This window comes from Carassius gibelio, chromosome B1 (genome assembly GCF_023724105.1).
Source record: "Carassius gibelio isolate Cgi1373 ecotype wild population from Czech Republic chromosome B1, carGib1.2-hapl.c, whole genome shotgun sequence".
NCBI lineage: Eukaryota > Metazoa > Chordata > Actinopteri > Cypriniformes > Cyprinidae > Carassius > Carassius gibelio.
Window position 1 is genome coordinate 7,161,382 of NC_068396.1, and position 27,342 is coordinate 7,188,723.

General features: G+C 35.7%; 3 protein-coding genes across 5 annotated transcripts in view; 1 reads left to right on the top strand and 2 right to left on the bottom strand.

Moving 5' to 3' along the window:
- si:dkeyp-9d4.3 (caskin-1) overlaps nucleotides 1-580 on the bottom strand; it is a 39,150-nt gene extending 38,570 nt beyond the window's left edge. For both annotated transcript variants that reach the window (XM_052545416.1, XM_052545415.1), the window contains exon 1: nucleotides 1-580. In XM_052545416.1, the coding sequence (XP_052401376.1) occupies nucleotides 1-94 (94 nt within the window). In that variant the 5' untranslated portion in view covers nucleotides 95-580.
- Nucleotides 4-27,272, top strand: slc5a10 (solute carrier family 5 member 10). 2 transcript variants are annotated; one of them, XM_052545419.1, is made up of 15 exons: nucleotides 4-98; nucleotides 4,409-4,480; nucleotides 5,345-5,449; nucleotides 6,420-6,479; nucleotides 6,713-6,817; nucleotides 8,395-8,500; nucleotides 9,417-9,497; nucleotides 10,531-10,736; nucleotides 13,060-13,195; nucleotides 20,206-20,313; nucleotides 20,445-20,595; nucleotides 21,099-21,267; nucleotides 23,013-23,228; nucleotides 25,549-25,639; nucleotides 26,460-27,272. In XM_052545419.1, the coding sequence occupies exons 2-15, from the start codon at nucleotides 4,466-4,468 to the stop codon at nucleotides 26,654-26,656; spliced, it is 1,746 nt and encodes a 581-aa protein (XP_052401379.1). In that variant the 5' UTR covers nucleotides 4-98; nucleotides 4,409-4,465; the 3' UTR covers nucleotides 26,657-27,272. The 2 variants fall into 2 exon arrangements, with proteins under 2 accessions (XP_052401379.1, XP_052401378.1); XM_052545418.1 differs by lacking the exon at nucleotides 4-98 and adding an exon at nucleotides 3,647-3,873.
- LOC127948747 (protein FAM83G) lies at nucleotides 10,372-19,287 on the bottom strand. The gene is made up of 5 exons (XM_052545417.1): nucleotides 18,233-19,287; nucleotides 16,917-17,084; nucleotides 16,687-16,811; nucleotides 14,448-15,675; nucleotides 10,372-12,883 (listed from the first exon to the last, which is right to left on the bottom strand). Exons 1-5 carry the CDS (start codon nucleotides 18,692-18,694, stop codon nucleotides 12,413-12,415), a joined length of 2,454 nt encoding a protein of 817 aa, XP_052401377.1. The 5' UTR covers nucleotides 18,695-19,287; the 3' UTR covers nucleotides 10,372-12,412.
- Nucleotides 27,273-27,342: the final 70 nt, after the last annotated feature.

Consider the following 27,342-nt stretch of genomic DNA (forward strand, 5'->3'; position numbering starts at 1 on the left):
TCGCTTTGCCCTGTTTGGGTCTCTGGAGGAGCCGCTGGACGGTAATCAGATCCTCCGTCTTCACCGCCTGCAAGAGTTCCTGTTCTTTTCCCATCCTGGTCAGTCACACACTCAATCAACCTCTCTCACACATGCAGTCATGGCTACACTTCTACATCCAGAGCATCTTCAGGGGACCAGGCGACCATAACGGTGCCGTTAACGCCAGCGCATCCTCGCCGTACATCGTAAAAAGGTCGAGTGCGCAGAGACGTGCTAGATGCGTTTACATGCCCAGTGGAGTGACCAGTGGTGTCCAAGCAATCCCTAACGATGAAAAACGGTGTTATTGCGTACTGAGGTGACAGAGTCCAATCGTTTTCAGGTTAAAGAGACGGCGCGGAAACCTTGCGCGTATTTACGCACGGTGACATGGTGGTACTGCTACAAAAATAGCAGATGTTCTGTAAATCAAAACGGAAGGCGTCTCTTTGACCCGAAGCTCATAGAGAGACCGTATATATTACGTAAACATCCAGACAGATGTGCGCGCGGCCGCTGGAGGTTGTAATCCGCTGTCGCTTTCTCATGTGCGCATGTATGTGTGTGTGTGTGTGTGTGTGTGTGTGTGTGTATCTGTGTATGTACGGCAAGCTGTTTTAACATTAACATTAATTATTTAAAACTAACTAATATTGATTTTATGCTATTTATATATTTTAATACTACTAAATAACACACCACATTCAAGGCCCAGAAAGGGAGTAAGGACATTGTTATGTGCGCCAAGAAAACAAAGTAACTTTGTTTGACTGACATTATTATGTCAACTGACAGATATTTGTTCTTACATTGAACCCAGATGAGCTGTGCCTAGTTTACAAGCAGAGGAAGATGCACACTGTACATAAAATAGTCTTCATAAACATGTCTGAAGATTTCGACAGAGAGGATGACTTGCAATTTTTTGCCAAGCTTCATTTATTCGTAACAGAATATACAAAATATGAGCTAAGTGTGATGGATGTTCTAAGTCAGAACGCTGATTCCTATGTCAGCAGCACCACATGCATGTATAGTGTTGAACCCTCGTTATTAATGTTCCAACTAATGTAATTGTGGCCCTGAAACCAATTAATCTATTTCAGTTCAAATCAATGCTTACTTACTTAACATACAAATTTAATAAACAAGTAAAACATTACAATCATTGTTCATAGAGTCAATTTGTTGTATACTTTCATATAGCCACCCACAACCTTACTATGAGCACTACTCTTAGCACAATGGTACCCCGAAAACTTCAACATAACAAACATTTTTAATTACAATACATCACAATTTTAAAATTGCAGTCATTTATTTAAGTTAAGTGATAATAGTTTTCTTCTTTCCAGAATTCCAGAATTGCTTCTTTTAGTGACTAATTTAAAAAAGAACACTATGAAATAACTGATAAAGCAGCTTGCCATAGCATGTGTGTGAGAGAGACTGCTTGGTTAAATAGATGGTGCTGCATCAGTCAGGGGGCGTGACTAAATAGACCCTTTCCATGAGCCTGACAGATTAAAAAGGAGGAAAGCAGTGTGTGCTGTATTTGTGTGTGTCTGAGTGAGCATGTTTTTGAGGAGAAAGGTCACAGGACAGATTTTAGAAGGGTAGATACTGAAAATGTACACTTAACCAAAGAACTTCTTTCTTATATTTAATATTCTGCAATGTTCACACAGTCTTTATTTATAATGTCCACCACCTGGTCAAAAAACAAATGCAGCACACAAGGCATCTTTTTTTGATGCATGATAGTCCCTGGTCAAAATATACCTTCATTTTATGGAAAAGAGCTAAAAAATTATGTAAAAGATCTTCTTGCGTATTCCACATAATTGCTATTTTATTTTGGGGAAATAATGTGTGAGCTGTTCCTTTAAATCTCACTGGTGGCCCTCAGACACTGATAGCCATACTGATTATTATCATATAATTCAACCGCTCCCATTCTCTCTATCTGTCATTTCAGCCATAATTTTGGTGACAATCTTACAATTAAAAGTCTGTGATACGATACATTACTCCTTAAGGGTGTCAGCAAAACCAGAGCAGATGTCTAATTTGGGCTCCATTCTAACCCACATCAGTCAGTGGGTAATTGGCCGTTCTTTACATATATTGCACTGTCAGTTTTAAAGAATGCAGTGGCTAAATGTATACTTATTTGCGAGGTAACTTTTTACCCAAATAAGTTGTTATCCTCTCCTGCCAGTTCCCTGCTCTCTCCGACCTGGATCAGCCACATTTGTGTTTATCACCCAGAACATTAATCACCAGTTCACCAACAGATCTACTTTCCTGCAGAGATTAGCTCCAACTCTAATTAAACACAACTGAACCAACAAATTCAGCAGGTGTGTTGACTGGGCTGGAACTAAACTCTTTCAAAGGTAAATATCCAGGAAAAGGACTGAGATACAGTAATGGATCTCTTCTATTTTCAGTGCAATATATCAAAATGTGATATATTTTTTAATAATATAATTGTATTATTATTAGATATTATTTTTGGCATTTTAATATTCTTAATGCAGATTCTCATTAGATTCTCATTACTATAGTACAAATATTATGCAATAATGCAGTACACAACTGTAAAAAAACAGTTTTTTTTAATGTTATAAGACATCATTACATGCAATTTCAGTCTCTCTTCTGTAAAAATCCCAGGTTTTTTTCTTTATGTAATTAAATGTGAAATTATGTAATATATTCTATAATTTAAATTATATATATATATATATATATATATATATATATATATATATATATATATATATATATACATTAATAAGAGATGCATCTTGAGCTCCAAATCATGTCGTAATGACTTTTGAAATTTTTTTAGCATAAGACTTCTTTCAAAAAAAATAACAAAAAGTCAGAAATCTTTTTAGTGCCAGAGTACAAAATAAATAAGTATCAAAGTAATAAATAACTCAAATGGGAGACAAAATATTATATACGCCATCATAATTAAAGACTGCCAAGTCCAAAATAGCACAATACTGTATACAGGAAACCAATACTAGAATCAGCCAAAGACATAATTTATCCATCAAAATTTCTTTCTTAATATGAACTAAAAAAGTTTACTGAATAAGCAGCAGAACATACCAATATGCATCAAAATTAATTTACTCTAATAATTAATTAACTTCATACACTTCAAAAAAAAAAAAAAAAAAGAAATTAGGTTGCAAACACCCCTGCCACACTGTAAAATAAAGTGCACCCGATGTGAACAGTGACCCCAGTTAATGCTAGTGATACTTCTGTTCATGTGTAATGTGATGCTAATGGTTAGTGCATGTGCACGTGTTAATGGCTAGCACCACTGGGTGTTTAAGTAAATGATTCACTTTGTTAAGTGTGTCTAGGGATGTTTTTTAGACTGTGAGTCACTTTAGGTTAGTGAGATCACATGTCTAAATGCACTGATTATTCGATTAAGCATGTATGTATGTATGCGTGTGTGTGTAGTCATGAGTGTTTGGGTTTATGTGCAGGTGCATGTGTACATCTCTCAACACACAGCAAGCAGCATGGTTTGTGTCTCTTCAGGAATGTGTTTCATCTGCCTTGTTGTTTTCATGTAAGGTGCAAGTTGCTTCATTAAACTGATGTGTTTAATGATCAATTCTCACACAGAGCTGACTGACCGGAACGCCTTGTGTCTTTCTGTCCTCTTAGTCTGTGTGTGGTGTGTGTGTGTGTGTGTGAAGGCAGGACATGGCGTCTAACTCTACCACAAATATTTTTGCCCTTTCCCAGTCTTTCAGTGTATCTGATATCATTGTAATCGGAGCATATTTTTTATTGAACGTCGCTGTTGGAATATGGGTGAGGTGCATTGGTTTATTTGGATAATATGAATTGCAGATAACAATTATTATTTAAATAATAGTTTATATACAGTATTTGAAACATAAATATCAGTTTTCTGTAAAAACGTGGATGTATACCCTTATGAAACAAAAATATATTGCAGTATATTGGAAAATATCATGTAATATATTAGGCATATATTCTTATATATATATTTATTTTTTCCAATATATTGCAATATATTGAAAGCGGCAATCATTTGTATATTTTGCAATATATTATATAATATATGTATCATCAATATATTACTAAATGTATTCAAATATATAAAATATTAGAAAATAAAAAGGGAAAATAATATATTACAATATATCATAATTTTAAGAAATATATTGGTAAATATATTTTTCTTTCGTAAGGGTAAACTGTGTAAATTGAAACGATTTAAAATTTAACACTATTCTAACATTATCTATGATGTTAGAAAGAGAAATACAGCTCCTTTTCAGTTTTTCATAAATTATTCTGTGTATGTATGTGTGTGTTTCAGTCATCTTGCAGAGTGAGCCGAAACACACTAAGCGGATATTTTCTGGCTGGCAGAGACATGGCTTGGTGGCCAGTAAGTGATAATTACTGAAAAATTAATATTATTATTATTTACTATTTTTGTACTGTTTTTCACTCTACTATAAATAAAGCCTGATAATGAGCAGATAAAATTACTTTTATAGGTAAAATAGGTAATAGAAAAAGAAAAAAAAACATACATGAACTACTTATTTTCAATTATCAAAATATATATGCTGATGTCCAAAAGTAAAATCACAGAAAGTAAAAGACCCGTCTTATCTTATCTTAAACTTATAAAATCAGATCACTAAGCAAATTTGTGACATTTATCAAGTGAAATCTGCAAAAGAAATTTCCAGCTTACACTAAAGCAAAAGATGTGTTTAACTTTTTTTTTTTTTCAGTTCATGCAGATAGAGAGCTACTGATTAGTGCGACAGACTGAGTAATAATAAGACATTCAAATTAGTGTTAATTATTATATGGAAATATCACCATTTCTTAACCGTTTTCACCAACACCAATCATTTTTCTTCTTTTGCAATTCCTTTAATTAGTCAAAAAATTGTATAGGATTAAACCTAGTGTCTTAAATAAAATGAGGTCATACAAATTTAGGCCTGTAAATAATATATTATATTATATTATATTATATTATATTATATTATATTATATTATATTATATTATATTATATTATAATAATTATACATATAAGACAAGCATAAAAATTATACAAGAAATAAAACAATGTTGATTAGTTTAACATGCATGACACACTGCATACGCTGCCTGATGTGTCAGGTCAACCAGCCTGCAGAAATGAAGTCTGATGCTGACTGCTGTAAATCTAGTTGTTTTATGTAGAGTCCAGTCTGAGAACTGCACTAACCTGTCATGTATGGATGGATGCAGATAGGTGCATCTCTGTTTGCCAGCAGTGAGGGTTCAGGGTTATTCATCGGTCTGGCTGGGACAGGAGCAGCCGGAGGGATCGCTGTAGCTGGATTTGAGTGGAATGTGAGTGACATCTCTTTTACAATTGCCTTCCTGCCTTAAGTTTGATTAAGTGCAAAATATTTATGAGCCACAATTAGTTCTTGGGCATTGTTTCAAACACAAATGAAACTTAATGTAAATGCAACTGCATTCGATCAGCACTAGGGGGAGAAAGAGGACCAGCTTCTGTCTTAAAACAGGAATTAGGATGCTGAATATCCTATTCTTAGTTTTTGTCTAGACTGTTGGTCCTTTCTGTCAGTCCTTTGTCTAGTCTGTCATTTCTCAAATCCTTACAACAAGATAAATGAACCTGAGGAACAAAAGCGCTATATAAATAAGACCTCAAATTGTTTTTCAAAGTATGTGCTGGCTTTTTTTTTTTTTACTTATACTTGTTTAAATATAATAGATTTATATGTAAGTGAAATTATAACTTTAACAATTAAATAATACAATAATTCAAGTTTAAGATAATTCAAGTTGAATGACTTCCAATTTAAAATTTAAGGCAGCAACTGAACTTTTTAAGTTAAAGTATGTGGAAATTATTAACAGTATATTTATATTCATGATACAGTAGAACTACTTCATTTACTTCAACCTTCCTTGTGCTAAAAAAAAGACCCATGTTGGTTTCAGTTCAATTTGCCAAAAACACTAAATAAAAACATTTGTGTAATTATTCCCATCTAATTTTAATCTTCTCCATTATTGTATGTTCAAAATTAGCTGGAGAGACATAAATGAAAAAAAAAAAACCTAATCATGATTAATTGTAATGACTAGTACAAGATACAACAAATATTTTACAAGAAAAACATCATATATCTTATGATATATTATAGTAAGATGTGCTTTCATTTTCTTTTTGCGGCTTTTGTCAAAGCAAACAGATTTGCTTCTTAGGTGAATTGTTTTTATTTAAATGTGCTTCACTGAAAAACAAATTTTTGCAGTGTGGTAATAATATCCTTTCTCTCTCCATTAGGCAACCTATGTACTGCTGGCTCTTGCCTGGATCTTTGTCCCAGTTTATGTGTCTTCTGGGGTGGGTTTTAGAAATACACCAAACCACCGCTTATACTGAAGTGCCAAGTGAGCTATTTATTCTGTGAATTAATAATTGAGAACTTATGTTTAATGGCACCATAGACTCAAAGTCTCTTTACTTCTCACCACATGTGCTACTTTCCCAGATTCGCCTATTAATTTACTTTGTTCATGCTGTTCCCTCTGCACTTCCTGTCTCTCTCTATCTCTCTCTCTCTCTCTCTCTCACAGATTGTCACAATGCCAGAGTATCTGGGTCGGCGGTTTGGAGGAGAGCGAATTCGCATGTACTTGTCAGTTCTCAGTCTGATGCTGTCTGTGTTCACCAAGATCTCAGTGAGCAGTGAAACACATACATTCATAATGTTTTATAACATTTTTGCCATTTCATTCACATATACTGTATTCCCACAAAACTAAAAGTCAAACATTAATCTATAAAGACTTCATTTATTGAGACCCGTATTACTGTGCTGGCATGTTTCTGTACCCAAGGAATTTGAAGTTGTGAAAGAGAATGTAGTTTAACTGTGTTTCAACATCTGTTCTTCACTGCAGACGCACAAAAACACTTACACGTGAATGTTCATGCTGCCTTGTTGGCATGCTAGGAATTCAACTTTGGCACTTAAAAACCATTATTTGTCATAAAAGTGTTAGATGGTATAAGTGGGAAAACTACCATATAAAAGTTTGGGATCAGTAAGATATTAAGAAATTAATACTTTAATTCAGCAAGAAAACGTTATGTGATCAGAAGACATTTATAAAGTTTTGTTTTAAATAAATGCTGTTTAAACTTTCTATTGATCAAAGAATACTATAAAAAAAAAAGATGATTACTGCTTTCAACAATAACAAAAAGAACAAATATTTATTGAGCAGCAAATCAGAAAGTATTGCCACCATGGGAATCAATTATATTTTTTAAATATAATAAAACAAATCTGACATTAAATGTATAATAATATTTCATATTTAAATTGTAAAATTACTGTTGTTTTCGGCCTGTATTTTTCAGCCTCAATGAACATAAGAGACTTATTATAATTTATAACATTTACAAGCAAAATTAATGCTCCTGACCTAAATTTCAACTGTCCCAGATAACGGTTTGAATACTTATGCAATGGAATCATATACGTTTTTTGTTATTTTTTTATCTCTTATCTTTAATAAATTTGATAAGATGTAAAAAAATGTTATTTGCTTTGTCATTGTGGTGTAGGGAGTGTAGATCGATGTGGGAAAAAAGTCATTTAAAAAGCAGTCTGTGAATGAAGGGGTTTGAATTCTTTTGCAAAGCAATGTGTATATATATATATATATATATATATATAATAGTAGTATATATATTTTTGCACAAATTAAAATAACTGGGGAAAAAATGACTATTTGACAGGTTTTGTACAAGGAAGAAAACTCCCATATCTTGTGAAATCTAATATCTTCTTCTTTCTATAGACAGTTAGATTTAGCATTTTTCATTTGCACTCAACAGTGGAAAAAAGGTGATAACAAATGAGATCTTGTAGATATTCCAACTGTTTATCACAGACAGCAAGGAGATAAAATAGCGAGCAAGTTTAGACTTTTGCTTAAGTCTCCTACTTCTCAGATTCTCTTAAACGAGACTCAACAAGTTATCTCACAACTTCTCTATAGATCTGACAAGATAAAAAATTCTAGAATTAAAAGTCAGACCTCAGATATTTCTTATTCAATTTGATCAAACAAGACTGACTAATCTAAACATTGCCAACATTTATTTCAAATATATACTCCATGCAATTGTGTTCTCCAAGACATTTGAGTAGAAATGCTAATTGGCGAAAACATACGCGCTTTGATAATCAAATGCAGAATAACGGAGAACACAGCAAACTGACCTCGAACCTCTGTGTGGTTTCCAGACAGATCTGTACTCTGGAGCTTTGTTTGTCCAGGTTTGTTTGGGCTGGAATCTCTACCTGTCCACCGTGCTCATGCTGGTCATCACTGCCCTCTACACTATTGCAGGTTTGTATGTGCATATACTGTATGTATTTTGTATATATATTGTTCAAAGGTTTGGGGTCGATCCAAAAAAAAAAAAAAAAGTCTTTCTAACCCCAAACTTTTAAATGGCAGTGTCTACGTAAAATAAAAGAACAATATCCCTTTGGAGCATTTGTTAATTTAGGCTAATGTTGATTTCCACATATACTACTGCATTATATAAACTAATCAAACTGTATAAATTAACATTTGTTCATAAAAATGGTCATAATAAATGAATCAACAATGAACAATAGTATATTTGTAACTTTATAAACGTGCTCATGATACTTCTTGTAAAGTGATACCGCTACATTTTTCAGTAGTGAGCGGTTTTATAAGTAGTATTTGCAGTAAACAAGCTCTTATTCCTACAAGCAGGAGTATAGCGTGACAAAGCATAGCTTTTGATGTCTCATTGTGTTGCGCACACAGATTTATGGTCCTAGAAAGCAGATGCAATAATCAATTGTGGTCTTCCTTATGCACTGTAATGCTGTAAAACTGGATAGGGTGGTGTAATGGTTAAAGCTCAGGGCTTGAAACAGGAATGTTCCTCGTTGGAACATTATAAACTAGAAGAGTCCTCGAGCTAACTACTTAACCAGTTTTTTTGTTGACCAGTTGTTTGGATAAAAGCTGCTACTAAATGATTACTTTTTAAAACTTTCTCACGAAGCCCAGTAGTTCAGTATCAGTTAACTTCTGCAGTAGTAATTATGGTCTACATGACTGATTCCAACATAATTGCATGATTACTTTAATCCGCAGCACTGCTGTCACTGTATTCACTCCTCTGTCTGCAAGTGCTGATTCAGACTTGACGCCGTTGACTCATATCACATTAAACCATCATGAGAGAATTGAGCAATACCCGCTTAGTCCTCTGTTTCACCAGGTGGCTTGGCGGCTGTTATCTACACAGACACTCTTCAGACCTTCATCATGATCATTGGAGCAGTCATCCTCACCATCACAGGTCAGTCAATCGCAGGCCTCTTCTTTTATTCTCCTCTGGCAGTGATCTCATGTCAGCTGTCACTGAGGAAGTAAGCACATCTCAGAAGTGACACTAATGGAAACAGATGGCAACTGTGAGAGAATGTGCTTGGCAGGCACATTTTCTGGGTTGGATGGTTTATGTATAACATATATATATCGTAAAACTGCCTATTGATGTTAATAATAAACAATGAAATAAGGAAATCTGGTTCAATTGTCTATCTATTATCTAAATAGATAAATATCCAGATAACCAGATATAAATCCAGATAACCTAAAACACAAAGTAAACAAAAATAAATTACAAAAATTATTGCATAAATGCATCAAATTTAGAAAATTCACAAAATGTGAATATTCAGTGTAAACTAGATTTAATCAAAACAAATTAATTCCCATGGTGCTATTCACATTAGGGTATTTTTGTCGTCTCAAGGACTTCGTCATCTGGAATTTGTCTTTCCTCAGTAAAAGTGAAAACAGGCAAAAAAATAACAGCATATTTGGTGTAACGTGGAACAGATTTCACTGTGGCTGTCCCAGAAATAGAAACCAGGCAACAACTAAAATATCCTGTAACACAGCTGGTCATGACCAGAAAAAATAAAGTCAAAAAGAGAGGTTTTATAGCACCATGTCTGGTAAAGACACATTAAAACCTGCATAGCTGGTTTGTATGGAGGTGTGGAAGAAGGGAAATCCCATTAACGCCTTCAGCAACTTGGAGAAAGTCATCTCTAATGGTTTTTAAGAACCGAATATTAAATTTAAAAAAATGTACAAAGATACAAGCAAACAAAATATAAACTCAATATGACAAACACATTAAAGAAAGTCCAAACAAGTCAAAAGAAATTCAAATATTTTAATTGGAATCAATTCAAAATGTACATTTGGTTTTGATGCCATGTCATTTTGATGCTACTACAAAGAACAATTAAAGCTAAACCTCTACACATTACCCAGAAAGTAGTAGATTTAGCTGATATGTATTTATGTACACGTTACAGCATTCAATAAGATTGGAGGCTACAGTAACCTGGAGAGCGTGTATTTGAAAGCCGTGCCGTCTAAGATCATCCCAAACACGACATGCCACCTGCCCAGGTCTGATGCCATGCACCTGTTCAGAGACCCTGTGCATGGAGATCTACCCTGGCCAGGCATGACACTGGGATTGACCATTCTTGCAACATGGTACTGGTGCACCGATCAGGTATGCTTCAACACACACTCTCATAAATGGATAACAAGGCTACCCTGGTTTTCACAACACAATGTAAAAAAAAGCTTTGCGTAAAGGACAGTGTTGCAAAAGTATTTTGCATTTTGAGTTGCATTCTGCTAGAAGATATTTAACAAATCACTTGACACCGCAAAGACTTTTAAGAGACAGAGGTAAAGACCTTTTAGGAAAAGGATCTACCAAGTCTAAATATTTATCCACAATTAGACCTAATTCAGAGCAGACCCTTGCAATTCGATGTGAATGATAATGAGGCTGTGAGGGATTTGCATCAACTAAAGTCTATATTGAGTCCTGTGTCACTAAAACATCTTCAAATGATTCAAGTATATTCTCACAGAAACTGTGAAAATCATTGTGTGCGGACTTGCATAAAAATTATAAGAGTGGAGAAATGATAGAAGATTAGATTATTTTTTGCAATAACTGAAATTCTAACACTTTCCTTCTATAATGTACAGTGCACCTCACATAAAAAAGCACATATTTCCAAACCTCCTTAGCAGGTTTTAAACAAAACATAACCAAAAAATACATAATTCAATTCCTGTAAATACTGTCCGAGTTGGGGTCTTCTCAAGACCCAATAAATGTGGGATTGGTCTGGGTCATATTACTTTTCTTCCAGTTGGGGGCTCAAAACTTGGTCTAGGTCGTGGCTAAGGGTCTCAGTAATGACCACAGTTAATTCAACACTGCACAAAGTGGCTCAGTGCTGCAATAAATTCAGTTTTATTCTGAGTAAGTTTCAGTTTGTTAAAATAGCCAGGTCTTGGTCTGAGTTAAAGTCCAGGTCTTAGGTGTCTTGGTCTGGATCTTTGAATGTTTGGTCTCGACTCCAACTCAAAGGCTAGCTCTAAAGACCGGTTCACACCAAACAATGATCAGCACAAAATCAGGTCTGACTTTCTCAAATAATTAGTTTCTGTCAGTAGGTCGTGGTTATGGAAAAACCCAGCTTTTTCCCATTCAAAATATTCCGTTTGAGAGTATCACAAAGTACTAATTATATATAACAGCAGCAGCTTTGTGATAAAAATCTTGTGATTTTTATCAGCATGTGATAAAAGCATTAATATTATTGGTTGAGCAGTCTTTTTTTACGCTATGCACAGGAAAAGAGATTAGAACGCCTCTCCATAAACAAAGAATCTGTTGCACTGACATCATGCAAATGTTTGCATCAGTCTGAAGCGATTTAAAGATTGAAAATGTTCAACCACAACAAACATTCATCTTGGTGTGAACAGGCCTTGAGACAGTCTGATGTCCTCAGGTAAAACCACGGACAAATGCAGACTTTGAAATTAACTCTCTATCAGTTTGTACTGTACCTTAACCTTTTCAACATCCTTTTCCCACAAGCTGAGACAATAATTAATCAACAACATGGGGGAATGTGAAATCGCCATCACCATGGTCACAAATCCACCACCAAATTTTTTGCACTAGTCCAGATTACACAATAAAGGCACGTCAATAAAGAGTAAAACTGCTTGTAACAAGTTTTGCTTGCCACGGTCCAGTTTAAAGATACAGTTGAACTCCAGCTGAAGTGGAGACTGGTGGCTACATAATTGCACATTCATGCCTTTGTACTCAATACAAAGTTGTTTATTTTCTGAAGGAAAGCCACCATAAATCAGTTAAATTTCATTGTGTCTCCGTGTCAACAATTTATCCCCCAAAGCAAAACCAGATGTGTTCACTGGAACCTTCACCCTGAGGTGTTTGTAGCTGGCGAGTTTAGATAAAGATATTCCTAACGGCATACGAGTCTCAACCCGTCTACGAGGAGACGGAGACTTTGTTTGAGAAGCCCGGTGAGCAGGAGAGAGTGACTGAGAGTGCGTGAGCCGCTGAGCGTGTGTTTTGCCGTTTCGCAGTCCTTCTATCGTGTAGGTGAGGCTTTGTCTTCTAGGGGACCGGCCGGAGCGGTTTAGATTTTTCTGGCCTGATCCATTTGAGGGGAGGTCAGCATATGCCTTCCCCTGCCAGTACCTGTGGCCCCCGATCACATGGCCGCTGCTTTTAGGAGGTCTATGGAAAACTCCAGGTTTAGCAATCACCACTTTGGCCCGGCCACAAGTCTCTCGAACGGGTGAACTGGAATCCATCTGGTAAAGGTGAAAGGGAGGAATATGTATGTGAGAAAGAAACAGGATAAAACATTTTTTTTAAGCTTCAAGCATGATTCAAATGTTTCAACAAATTATAAACTGTTCTGATTTTTTTTTTTTTTATATGAACTCAGAAAAGAAAAAGTAATGTTGGTTGATCTGTATCTCGGCAGGTAATTGTGCAGAGGTCTCTATCAGCCAAGAGTCTGAGTCACGCCAAAGGGGCGTCAATCTTTGCCAGCTATCTCAAGATGCTTCCCATGATCTTCATCATCCTACCTGGCATGATCAGCAGGGCACTCTACCCAGGTACTACACTCACACTCCAGCTGCTGTATCTGCTAATGCTGCAAAAATGCTTTGCTATGTCATCTTTTGTGCAAGCTTTGTCACCTTTTAAAAGCCTATACCAATAGAAAATGGGGTCAAACCAGCTTAAAGTGGTCAAGCTGGTTTTTGGTAAATGGTAACTGGTTTGTTGCTGTTCCAAAGTGGATTACCAGACCTAATCAAGCTTGACTGTTGGACTACACTATTCTTCATCAGCAAATACACAAAAAACAGATACAACCTTAAGCAGGGTAGTTTGATACCCAAATAAATATGAAATTAGACCCATTTCTGAATGAAATTATAAAATGTGACTTGTTTTTTTCTCTCTCTAAAAACGTTTTTCGTTTTTTGGCCTATTTTAACCACGCAGCAATCCATTTGAAATATTTTGATAAATTCCTGAAAATATATAAATAAATGACTTGTTGTATTAATTGTATTAGTCAATCAAAATTCTTAACGGTCGGTTAACGGTTAAAATGAACATTCCTAATACTTCCATTTAAATTAATCATTAAATATAATACATTTATCGCGTTCATACATGCTATTACATTGTACTTATATTTTTTAAATACCTGCATGTAATTACATCTGCAATTATTACTTTAATTACACTGTTGACCCATCACTTACACCCATCTTTAACCCCACCCATACCACCAAATCTTTAACTAAGCCTAAAAGGTTTGCAATACAATATGAATACAAAAAGTACATGTACTTATTTTTTGATGCAAGTGTTTAGTAGTTTAGACCACCTAATATAAAGTGGGACTATAAGAACTATGCAATAAAAGTAGGGATGTTAAATATCCAGTATTAAAATTCTGTCCAACTCTGTTTCACTGATAAGCAATAATTAACTGATATTAAACGATTTTCTGTTTAAATAAATGAAAAGTAAAATAATTAAAAACTATATTTTAGATGATAAAAATGTAGGTGAGTTCAATCTTATCGCAGCTTCATTTACATTTCCCCTTCTCCCATCCATTACCCCATGCATGTGTTTTAGCACTTATACAGGTTCAGGCGTGCTGGAAATGTCAACAGGGTGCGGGAACGCACACCGGCACGCCCTTGTGCTTTCTGTAACACACACGCCTGGCTTCTTTTCATCTACTTGAAACACTCCCAGGTTTATAGACTGGTAGAGTGAAGAGCCAAATTTGAAAATAACACTTTCACATTCAGTAACACTACTGTAAATCAAAGTCCAACCTACCTTTGTTTTATGTCTGTTCTGCATGTTCAGTAGATTTTTCTCAGCAGTGGTTTGTTCGACATCATCTGATCGCAAGTCCAGCATGGATTGAGAGAAACGGGCCATCACGTTAAGCGCATCAAGGCTGTGGTCTCCAAAACGACCGGAACCCGTTAACCTTCCATTAGGGAGTTTGTCACTACTGTCAGAGTCACTACATTCATAGAATTCATCTGATGTTGTAGAATTCTCATCTTTATCCTTTAATGAATGGTGACAGGTGACAGCAGTGCTATCGGCATCATTGTCGCGAATGTCCAAGTTTGCATCCTTTGTCTGGTTTTCGCCCCTTCTGACTAAAGTGATCTCTGCATCTCCAGAGCCCTCCGGCCTATTAACCACCAACTGAAGGGTGCGTGGCTTGGGAACAGGCATTTGTAAAGTCTGTTTGACTTCTGTTGATTCAGGGTTGGACTGCTGCTCTTGAGGAGGAGGGTTGGGTTTGGGTTCTTCTTTCTGGATCGGAGAGCTTGGCGAATGGGATGTATTGGCTAGTGTATCTTGATTAACATTGCTAGAGTTAATCTCTGGCTGAGTTTGGGTGTTTGGTTGAACATTTGCATCTACAGTAAATGTTTTCGAAATTTGTGTTGTTTTAGGACGAGGACTTGCCTTATCTGGTAACGGTTCCTCAGGTGGGGCAGTGAAAGGGTCTTTAAAACGTATTGCTTGAGATGTTTCGAACCTTTGCGAGCGCATTAAATGCACCTGTGTTGGCTTGCTTGTATCACGGATATTGATAAACCCAATAACATCACTGGCTGGGTCTGGCTCAGGCCAAGTGGGCAAGTAGAGAATGAGATCTGCCTTTGGCAGACCTACAAGTCCTGGGTGCATTTGCGGTTCTTCTATCATCTCCCGTTGAGGCTTGGTAATCTGGACCATAGGATTTTTGGAGGTACTGTTATTGGCACTAGCCTTGTCTGAAGAGGCTTTGCTTGCTGAATCTAAATTAAGTAACGCATATTTGGGGTTAATTCGCTTTCTTGCAACAGATACAGGAACAGGGGGAGGAACAGCTATCGGGACAGGGTCAGGCTCTGGAAGGTCCGCCAATGGGATCTTGGCTAGATTGACTCCACGAGAGTTCAGGTATAGTTCACGGAACTGCCTGTCAAAAGTTTCAACAGCCTGTCCCGTCAAGACTGTAATGATGTTGCGGTCCAAACGAGAAGCGGTCCATGTAAAACTGAAACATAAAGATGCTACATGTCAGAAAAGAGAATAAACAAATAACACGAATGGCACAATCATAAATAAATTTACATTTAAATAAACTAGCAAATCAAAATATTTTAGAGCAGGGGTAGGCAACGTCGGTCCTGGAGTGCAGAGTTTAGCTCCAACTCTGAAAAAACCTCACCTACTTTTAGCCACAGTAATCCTGAAGACATTAATTAGCTTGTTCAGGTGTGTTTGATTAGGGTTGGAGCTAAACTCTGCAGGACATTAGCACTCCAGGACCTACGTTGCCTAACCCCTAGTAGTGTGTTACCACCACTGTTGAGGTAAAGGCATGTTTTTCAGTTGTGTGACAATAGCTCACTCATCCAGATTTTTTGTTCTTGTTTTTTGTGTTCACACTTCCCTTTTCTTTTGGTATTCTGGCATTTCATGCCATACGATTGGTTTATTAGGTCTGTCTTGTGATTTTATTATTGCTTGACTAGTCTTTTTTTATTCAGCTTCTAGTATTCTTTTAGCATTTTTTTATTCAACATTTCGTAAAAAAAACTAGCTACATGTACTATGCTAGATTAAGAGACTTGTCATGGCGCTTGTATACTGTTGTTGTTCACTCGTTGGTCTGATTGCTTCTATTGTTCTCATTTGTACATTGCTTTGGATAAAAGCGTCTGCTAAATGATTAAATGTAAAATGCAAATGGATTATTTTTGTTACCATGTTACACCCCTGTAAATTATCTTTTAATTTGCCATTGTATTTTGAATGTTTTCCCATGTTCTCTATCAGATGTTTTGGAGAGATCAGTGACGTTTCTAGTTTAGTTAAGACTGTTCCTGTTTCACATTTGGTGTATGGTTCTTGTGATTCTCTTACCCATACCGAAATGAATTTGCAATTTGCAGACAGTTTTAATAACATGCTTTCTTACGGTCTAGTGTGACTGGCTTGCATTTAAAAAAAAACACAGTTTCATGTATGTGTTCATACACGCATTTAAGTGCACAAGACAAACCTGTATGATCCAGACACAGCACGGTCTCCATCCACAAACATGAATTTCTGACTCAATGAGCCACGCACCTTCTGAGCTGAGCGTGAATAGAATTCAGCACCTCCAATGCATCGCACCCGAAGATGCTACAAACACAAATTGTTATTCATACACTAACACACAACCAACATATTTTCTTATTTTAAGAAAAGTCTACAAAACAGATATTAATACATGTGCCTTCTACTCACATTGAGGTGTCCACTGTGCATGTTGGCTCTCTCACACATAAACAGGAAGTGCTGTATAGATGCATTATCTATAATAATGTATATAGCTACTTTCTTTTTAAATCCAGCCTCTATTAGATCCTTGAAAATGTCGACATCTGTGAAAACATCCATTACCACAGCAATCATCTGCAAAAGCACAAATGGTTTTGTATTATTTCTCAGTGTACAAATGATTATACACAAAAAGGTCATGCTCCAATTCCAGTTCTATTGTAAGCATGGAGTATGTTCTCTTTATTAAGAAGACAACATGATGACACAAAACATCTCTTACACTCCCTTAATCTGTTGTATTACACCTATTAATAACCATATTTCGTTATAAGCTCTCATTGTGTAAAATGTCTTTAGATAAAGGAATCTCTTTGATTGAGCATTTGAGTGTGTGTGCCTTAAAGAAAGAGGGGGCGGAAGGGAATTTCTGCCGGTATGTGTCACGGGCCGAATTGCTGGCTTCAAGCAAGTTTTAACAAGACAAATAAGTTGGCTGGAAACCAGTAAGATTGTGAAACGTGATGGATATTTGGACATTTAACATGTTTAATTTATTTTCTGTTGAACTCAATTCATTCCTAACAATTCCAGGTTATCATTTTAAAAATTAATCAGGAGAAGAGTTTTATTGAAAAGTGAGTGTTGACATGCATAAGCATAGCAGCTCTTTTGTTCAACTTATGTGCATACACCCCACTGATGTTGCCATTGATTATTACTATCCATAAATTAAAATTATAACTTTATCTAAGATTACGTAAGATCAGTATTTAGCATATTAAAGACTAATAAATTATTTAAGTCCCAAACCATGATTTTTATTTAGCAACTTAAAATTGACCAAAAAAAAAAGAAGTTTCACAATGAAAGGAGAACTTTTGAGGTCCACAATTAAACTGTTATTGTTCATTGTACTTATAAGCTGTTCTGAAAAAGCTATTATGATGAAACATCAAGAAATTAATTAATTTTTCATTTTGTTTCAGAAATGTTTTCCAAGAACGTTTCAGACATAGATATGTATGGGTTTTGTAACCACAAGACACAAGTCTGTCAGGATCTGCGAACAGAAATCGCTTTCATCTGATGTAACCATAGAAACCGACGGCTGCTTCAGCATTTTCAGTGAAAGTTTTGGACGACACACTGTCGAAATAAGTAAACGCTATCATCAATTAACAATTTCGTATAGTTTTACATTACACAATTCTGAAACCAAATCTCAACAGTGGCTGATTGACCATTCAATCGTGCTTTTCAAGTTTCTCTAGTTTACCCACCTTCTGTGCTTGCGCGATGGCCTTTCTCACAACCTCTTTTATATGCGTCGTCTGTCCGTCCACTGGCGGTTGCGTGTACACATTGACACGCGTCACTCCGCGGTAAGAACTGCAGTCTGGCCATCCGAGGTCCAGAATCGGTATGGAGGTATCAGAGCGGTCCGGCCAATACTGCAGTGAAATAGCACCGTCATCTCCGTCTGTCGTACCATCTGGTTTTTGATGCTCAGAACCGGGTTTATAATCTTCTATGTTCCTACGGAACCGCTCGAGCTCGGGTTCCGACAGGAAAGGACGAAGCTCGTGCTCTTTCACATAGGCGTCAAACGCGTCGCGTCCTTTCGTTATAAGCGCTTCAAGCGCGACCCGCTGATCCTCGCTGTAAAAAAACTCTGGTTTGGTTTCATTCAGACGCCAGTTCACATGATTGTTATCAAGACACTGAACCTGTGAGAGAGCCATAGCGTTTCCACACACAAACCGAATTAAAACTGTTATTTTTTTTTATACAAATGAAGGCGGTATTGTATCTTAAAGTTATAAAAGATGCCCCATGTGTTATTTGATCATGTTCCCCGAGCAAAGTCCTACTTCGGAAAAGGACAGAAGTTGACCGCTGAGCTGGAGATCATCTTTCAGTTAACCAACAGGTAGAATAGAACAAAGCATCTCCACAGGCTCTAGTAATTAGACACACCTCAGTCACCTGACCGGGAGGGGCAAACACACACACATACACGCGCAATAGCCTGCAGTCGACTGGATCCGAGTTTATGGTCTATAACACAAACGCATGAACCCTGGAAACCTCCGACGCCGACAAGAAAAACAAGCTTCCGGATTGTTCACCAGAGTGTTGCAAGTTAAACAAAGCTTTCTTTCACGTCTCCCGATAGAAATAATGTCCTGAGTTTGTTGTCCAGTAAAGTCCTGTGGGGTTTTGTGTTACTTTGCCCTACTTCTGTGGAGCTGGAAAGAGGAAGAGGCTGGATGTCTGGTTGCATGAGCGGAGCGCCGGTGACGCGGCGGGCAGTCGAGTGTTACACGGCTGAGTCAACAGTTACGTGGGTTTGGGCGGGGTATCCGGGAAGAAAAAAAGTTGCAGCAAACCAAAGAAAGTGAAAGAAACACTTCCTATTTCCTCCCCCTGATTTTGTAAAAGTGGCAGACACTTAAATCTACTCCTGGTGCTAGTTGTCTCAAATGGAAGCTGCCACTAAACTTTATTGTTAATCCATTTGCATTAACGTGCATGTTTTTCATCTAGCAATGGTTTTATATCCTGCTATTCAGACAGTTAACTACAGCTTTATATTATAATTTGATTTATAATTTGTATGTTACTATTTCCATTTTCATTAATGATTGTCACTGATTATTTATTATCATTTTGTAATTATCTTATAATTATTATAAGTTATCTTATTAATAAGGCGAGGTATTCTCAAATGATTTTGGCAGCTGAATGCCTTTAACTTGAAATATTTACCTGAGATTTGAAGATAATATTTCAATATTTGTAAAGTAAATTTGCATGTCCATGGTTTTCTGATGGTTAATGATAATAGCATGCAGATAAATAAATAATTTTTGGCCTCCACTGTGTGTGTGTGTGTGGGTATACAGTATATATATATATATATATATATGTATATATACATATATATATATATATGTATATATACATATATATATATATATATATATATATATATATATATATATATATATATATATATATATATATATATATATATAAAAACTGATTCCAAAAAAGTTGGGACACTGTACAAATTGTGAATAAAAACCGAATGCAATGATGTAGAATTTTCACATTTCAATATTTTATTCAGAATACAACATAGATGACATATCAAATGTTTAAACTGAGAAAATGTATAATTTTAATGGAAAATAAGTTGATTTTAAATTTCATGCCATCAACACATCTCTTGCATCTTTTTTTTTCCCAGACACTGTGGCTTGTGTGGACCCTGAAGAGTGTGTAAAGGTGTGTGGTGCAGAGGTGGGCTGTTCCAACATTGCTTTTCCAAAACTGGTCATCGAGCTCATGCCCAGCGGTAATCAGAATCACTTTTTGTTTTTTCAAATGTTGTATATCTTTTAATTGTTAGCATGTACTTTACCAAATGCACAGTCCATGTCATGGTCTTTTTAGCATAAATCATGCAATTGTAAATATGTGTTCCAGGCCTCAGGGGGTTAATGATAGCTGTAATGATGGCTGCTTTAATGTCATCACTGACCTCCATCTTTAACAGCAGTAGCACCCTCTTCACCATGGATATCTGGAAGAAGTATCGAAGAGGTGCTAGCGAGAAGGAATTGCTGCTAGTTGGCAGGTGTTTATGACTGTGTTTGTTTGCATTTCATGCATGCAATTGTGTCGCCTATTTAAAATCATTAATCATTGTGTAATGATAAAGGTTACTTAGATCCAACATCCTGGTGGTTTTTATTCAAAAGCAATTACATCAAAGAATGTAGAAATGCTTCATAGCCTCAAAAATGCAGTATGAGACATCGAGGGGTAGATTACTCATTTACTTTATATTAGCTTATGTTTATGCCCTGTCATTGGGTTGAGATCTATTTAAGTGGAAATAAAACCACAAAATATGTATTTATAGAACTAGAAAATGGAAGAAGACTAATAGCCGAATAATAGTGATTCATATACTGTAAATGAATCAGCAAATATTACTAATAGGGTCCAATAGGAGTTTGATTTTGTAGTAGAACTTAACTTTAAGGTCATTAACATAATGACTTTCATTTTCCAAATTAAGAACTGTGGTTGAAACTGAAGATGATCGTACAATGTATATCCATTTTCTTTTCCCAGGATAGTGACTGTTATTTTGGTGGTGATTAGCGTGGTTTGGATCCCGATTCTTCAGAATGCTAATAGCGGTCAGCTGTATGTTTACATCCAGTCAGTAACCAGCTATCTAGCCCCTCCTGTTACTGCCATTTTTGTAATGGCTGTTTTCTGGAAAAGAACCAATGAGGCGGTAAGGAACACACATAAACATTAAACAGTGTCTGAGGTCTCACTTAGACTATATACATATTGACATACCAAAATTAAATACTCGCATGCATTCAAAGAAACCTCTTCTCTCTCGTGAAGAAGGAATGTCCGTCTATTTTAATGTAGCACATTAGTGAGGGTGTGTGTATTTGTCTGTTAAAACACACAAAGAGTGAGGATGTCTGAATGACAGCAAAAGAGAGCGTAACTTTCACTTGGAAGTAATTGAGAAGATAGATAGTTTTTCAAAGAAAATAGGTCACACCTTAATATAAGCCATTTTATTGAGTCATTATATATTGTGTTTTTAAAATGGAAAAACACATTGATAAGTCACACCCGTTTATAAGCTGCATTTATTTTTTCATTCAGTAAAATCTTTCCAAATGAGTGTGACAGTGTTCTTCTATCCTATGTATTAGTAATAATGTTATAGTGAAAATAATATGTAAACTAGATGCATATCTAGATAGATAGATCTCTTTGAGATCTTTTCCGGGAATAAACAGATATATTCTTAGAACAGGAGAAACATTGTGTGTGCAGATAAGAAAAAAAAGGACATGTGATTCATTAAATTCTATGAAATCCCCCAAACCCAATGTGTTTGGAAAAATATGCTTAGAATGAATGTTTCAGAAGGATCGTGGTGTACCAGGCTGATTATCTTGGATGTTTTACTTTAAGCAAAGAACAAAACTGCATTTTTTTTTTCATTGCCTGCATTAGAGGGACCGTTTCTGCTCATATCGTATGATTCGCTGTTAGCCAGGCAGTTTAACAAAAGAATGAAAACCTGTCGAGCTAAACATTTAAGAGCTTTAAAACTGGGAGGGTGGAATTTCAAAATTCCTGTTCGTTTTTACCCTGAAGGGTCATTTCATGCAAAGTTATCCTCTGTCCCCCATAGCAAAAAGGAAATACCCATTTTAGTTTGTGAGATCTCAGATAAGTAGTATAATTGCTCTGGAAAAAAAGCCAGTAAGTAAAGAATTTTAACATTGATTTAAAGTTAGGCCATGTTATGGCGAAAGATAATGTTCCCCCGAGAAAAAGAAGCCTGCCTAAAGAAACTTAAACTGACCATGGTGACATTCATAGAGTAAGAAATAAATCGTTACAGTGAACGTATTTGTGTAAGTGCATCCGTGTGAGTCAGTGACACAAAATGTACGAGGATAAAATCAGTTTAACTTACATAATAGTTCATATCTGCTGTCTTTACACGCAACACATTTTTGGCAAAACACTTGAAAAAATATCTCTGAAATATGACATGCTTCACTGGAATTTGCTGTCACAAGTAACGATTGCTGTTTGTCAAGGGACTTTCACACCTTACTCCACCCTTAAGTAAGCAAATAAGAGCCTGTCACATCAGGAATCTTAGCTGAGAGTTCATTCAGTGCCTCCTCTAAAGATACCTGAAATATTACAAAAATAATTAGTTTAACAGTCCCCCATGCTCATATAACACACAGAATAAAAGGAACACCACTGTTGGTATGTAGAGCACCACAGAATGCAAAGTCTTCCTGTAGCTCTAACAGTAGATTCTTGCAATGCCTAGGGCATGGGTTCAATTCCCAAGAAACTGATCAAATGTGTATCTTAAATGCAATGCATGTTTTGGATAAATGAGCCTGCCAAATGCATTAATGTAAATGCTAAGAGCTTTCCTGAAGAGTGATCCTCATGTGTGTTTGTTTGGTATTGTGTGCTCAGGGAGCATTCTGGGGCCTGATGGTGGGTCTAGCGGTGGGATTGACGCGGATGGTTCTAGAGTTTGCATTTCCTCCCCCTCGCTGTGGTGTTTTTGACCCTGCTCCCTCTGTCTTGAGGAGTGTACACTACCTGCACTTTGCTATAATACTCTGTGCCCTGACTGCTTTTGTTGTGGTGGTGATCAGTCTACTGACCCCTCCACCCACCGACGAACAGGTAATAGCCTTTATACCAGGTAATGTTTTCAAATATATATATAAAAAAATTAGAATTCTTGTAGCACCTTGTCTGACTTTGCAAAGACTCTGTACATTTTGTAAGGGCTTGTTTTTTTAAGAAGTCCCTTAACCAGTGCTGCATTTTTTTTTCCTAAAGTACACTGAAGACTGTAATGTTATGAAATATTGTTACATTTAAAAATAACTTTAAAATGAATTTTTAGCATCATTGCTCCAGTCTTCAGTGTCACATGATCCTTCAGAAATCGTACTAAAATGCTCAAGAAGCATTTCTTATAATAAAGGTGAAAACAGTTGCCTAATATTTTTGTGGAAACTTGATTCTTTTGTGAATAGAATGTTTAAAAGAGCAGCATTTATTTGAAATAGAAATCTTTTGTAACATCATAAATGTTTTTACTGTCTCTTTTGAATAATTGAAAGGGTTAGTTCACTCAAAAAATGAGTTTTAATAAGTCTGTTTTACTCATACTCAAGGCATCCTACATGTAGGTGTATACAGTATGATTTTCTTCTTTTAGACGAATCCAAAAGTCATCAAATAAAGTGCACACATCCACAATAAAACGTGCCTCACATGGCTCCTGGGCATGAATAAAGGTGAATCCATGCTTTTTAATGTAACTCTGATTATATTCATATAAAAGAAGAAAGTCATATTCACCTAGGATGCCTCAAGGGTGAGTAAAACAGGCTAATTTTCATTTTTGGGTGATCTAACCCTTTAATGCATCCTTGCTAAATATAGTGTTTATTTCTTTCAGTAAAACCTTACTGCCATTTGACTTTTAAATAGTACTGTACTTGAGGCAGTATGTGAAACAGTTTTGCATTATGCAAACAGTAGTTCAATATGCTACATTGTTGCCACATTACCTCATTGCAAGCATGTTTAATTCTGCAGTGTACTGGTTTATTTTGCAACAGGTTTGTTTAAAATTGTCTCAAATATTGACAGTCTGAAAAAGAAAAGAGCTTAAATCATTGCTGATATTACTTTTGCTGATATTTATCTTTAAATTAATTTTAGGGCTGTCAAATGATTAAAATTTTTAATCAAATTAATCAAAATTTTCAGTGGATTAATCAGGATTAATCACTATTTGAAATTACACCTGAATCCTAACCATTTTTTTTCTGAAATGCATACCAAAAGATAAATAACAGGACACAGATACATAATTTTCATGTATTGATTCATCAATATGTGGTTCTTTTTTTCTGCATTTCAAAAGTTTAACTTTTACTTAGATCAAATTTATCTGAGCACTATATCAAACCATGCCATTTAACTACAGATAGTGTAAGAGTTTTAGGTGAACCAGTGGTTAAATATAGCCACATATCTATGAAATTATGCATAGAGAAACTCGAAAGAATGAACTCAGAAACACAGACATGCGCCCTCTGCACTCTGGGCACTCTTGTTTTTGGGAGGTGTTCATTTGCTCTGTCACAATATTTATGGATCAATATTTTCACGTTCTGAAGGCTTCAAGTGCCATTAAAACTAAGTAAAAATGCATATGCTTTTCCAAACAGCTGTAATTTTCGCTGCATTGCATGTAGGCGTTCTGCGCATGCGCAGTGTGAAACACAGGAAGCTATAACAGGAAGAAGCTCCAGCGTATCAACTACCAAAGTCGTCTCTGTTTATCGAGCTTGGCATGAATGTATTTGAGAGTAACTGGGGTAAAACCTTAAGCTTCTTCTGTGTTTTCGTTGAGGCGCTCGCCGCTGTTTTTTACTATCTTGAGAATTCAGAGATCGACGAGACTTTCCTGACCTGAATAATTTATCACACTGCGCATGCGTGAAATGCGTTAAAAAAATTGACGTAATTAACGACAAACAACTAATTAACGTCGTTAACGCGCTATTTTTGACAGCCCTAATTAATTTATTTGACTGGAAATGGAAGGTTCAGTCAAGTGCATTGCATTACAGGCTACAGAATTAAATATACAGAAAAAACTTTGCATTATATACTGCAGAAACAATAAAAGAAGTATAGTAGTATGCCATTTTGAAAATAGCCAATAGCCTCGACAGTATTTATAGCACCCACTACACTATATACTCTTGGAATTCTTAATTAATCCCTTCCTCTGAGATTTGTTTGAAATTAAATTGATTTACTAAATTTAATAAAACCCTTTAGTGTATATATATATATATATATATATATATATATATATATATATATAAATATATATATATATATATATATATATATATATATATATATATATACAGTATATCATGTCTCAAGTGGCTTGTGCTTGATTTTGTTTCAGACACATAATCTTACCTGGTGGACTCTGCATAACAGCTCCGAGAGAGAAATAACTCTACAAAAAGTAACTACACCCAGCCACAGGACAGAAGGTATGGAACACACATGTTTTTCATGATATTAGTGAAGACAGCTCATAGACTTCTGTTGTTTTTATATTGGGTTTAGTGATATTTTCTATCATCTACTGTTAACAGAACTCTAGCCCTAAATATAACTAGATTTAAATAGACACATGATTTGGTTAATTTATACAGCAAGCCTCATAAACTAGTAAGGACTAGTCAGTCAACAGGTTTCATTATATTAGTAAGGGCATTATTGAATAGTGAGGACATTTTGGACTTCAAAAGTTGTCAAACCTATCCACACACTAATCCAGCTTCCTAATGCAGAACGGAGGTGTGTGAGGAGTTTACAGCATGATATATCTCATGAGGATTGTTGTGGCTTATTCATCAGGGTGTGGTGCTGTTCTACATGTGTGTATCAGTTGACAAAACAAACGTGCCTTATATGCGTGAGAACACACACAAGGAACTGAGAAAAATACCAATTGTCATTTTCTTGGTTTTGAATGAAAGCTTACTGCATACAGTGGATTATTTTAACAAACACAACGTTAGAAAACTGTAATGACATTTTAAATTAATGTCTGAGTATGCAATCGTGCAATATGTCATCTAAATCAGCTATAAAGCCTTTTAAGTACAGTAAGTCAGGTTTCCAGAATTGTATTTCAACACTTTGGTATTCCTTCAAGAATCTTAGAAAGCATGTAAATCCTATTGTTTATGAACATGCAATCATTCAGTACTCTAGTATATAACAAAGCATTATGGTATTACCATTTGATACTGTCACTATAAAGCTCCCCTGCCAGTTAATTTCACATTCACCACTTTTGTTTAGGCTGTGAGTCAGTGTGCAGGGGTAAGTGTTTCCGTACTGCTGGGTTCTGTTGCCCTCGACCAGGACAATTTGCAACCGTGACGCCACCTCCTATAATTCACAGCATCAGAGAAGATCCCTTCTGGTCTCGTTTCTGTTGTGTCAATGCCATCATTCTCATGTGCGTCAACATCTTCCTCTATGCTTACTATGCATAACACATACTGCCACACACATAGATTTTTTGGTACAAATGCATCACCTAGACTTCTGATAGACTTTCTTGCAATTGCAAGTTTGTATCTTACGATCACAACCTTTTTATTCTCGGAATCACAAGTTTATATCTGTCAATTCTAACTTTATATCTCACAATTTTTTTTATTTTTTTTATAATTGTGAGATAAGAAGTCGCAACTACCTTCAAATTTTTTTATCCCATGGAGGAAACAAGCTTCCATAAAATCCCTTTAAAATATTGGGCTAAATAAGATAATTTTAAAGATTGTGTTGTAATAGTTGTTCAGTTAGATATGCATATAATGGATATATGCACTAAAGAAATGTATTTGACAATAAAGCAAAAAATAAATGACATTTTCTCACATTTTCTGCACAGTGCATGCTTAAAAGATATGCTTCTAGTAAGAGTTTATATTGTATGTTTGATAAATATGTTCACACTGACTGGGAAAAATTCATTAGATACTCCCAAAGATGTGGGTGTAAATGGAACTTCCATTTTGCTTCTTGAAAATAAATGGTCTGTGATTAAACTGTAATTTTCTGTACAGCACATCAATGACTGTGTGATTTGTGTCTAAATAATTATTTCAACAATACTGTGAGAGTAGCCATAGTTTATATGATTGTAAGAACAGCTTATGAATGATTTTAAGAACAA

Bases quoted from the DNA above. Each gene is read 5' to 3' on its own strand.
- slc5a10 (XM_052545418.1), top strand. From the start codon at position 3,763: ATGGCGTCTAACTCTACCACAAATATTTTTGCCCTTTCCCAGTCTTTC. The intron at 4,481-5,344 runs GTAAGTGATAAT...GGATGGATGCAG, and splicing joins GAGACATGGCTTGGTGGCCA to ATAGGTGCATCTCTGTTTGC. The intron at 5,450-6,419 runs GTGAGTGACATC...TCTCTCCATTAG, and splicing joins TAGCTGGATTTGAGTGGAAT to GCAACCTATGTACTGCTGGC.
- LOC127948747 (XM_052545417.1), bottom strand. From the start codon at position 18,694: ATGGCTCTCTCACAGGTTCAGTGTCTTGATAACAATCATGTGAACTGG. The intron at 17,085-18,232 runs GTGGGTAAACTA...GTGCTTTTGCAG, and splicing joins CCATCGCGCAAGCACAGAAG to ATGATTGCTGTGGTAATGGA. The intron at 12,884-14,447 runs GTAGGTTGGACT...CACCTTTACCAG, and splicing joins AGAACAGACATAAAACAAAG to ATGGATTCCAGTTCACCCGT.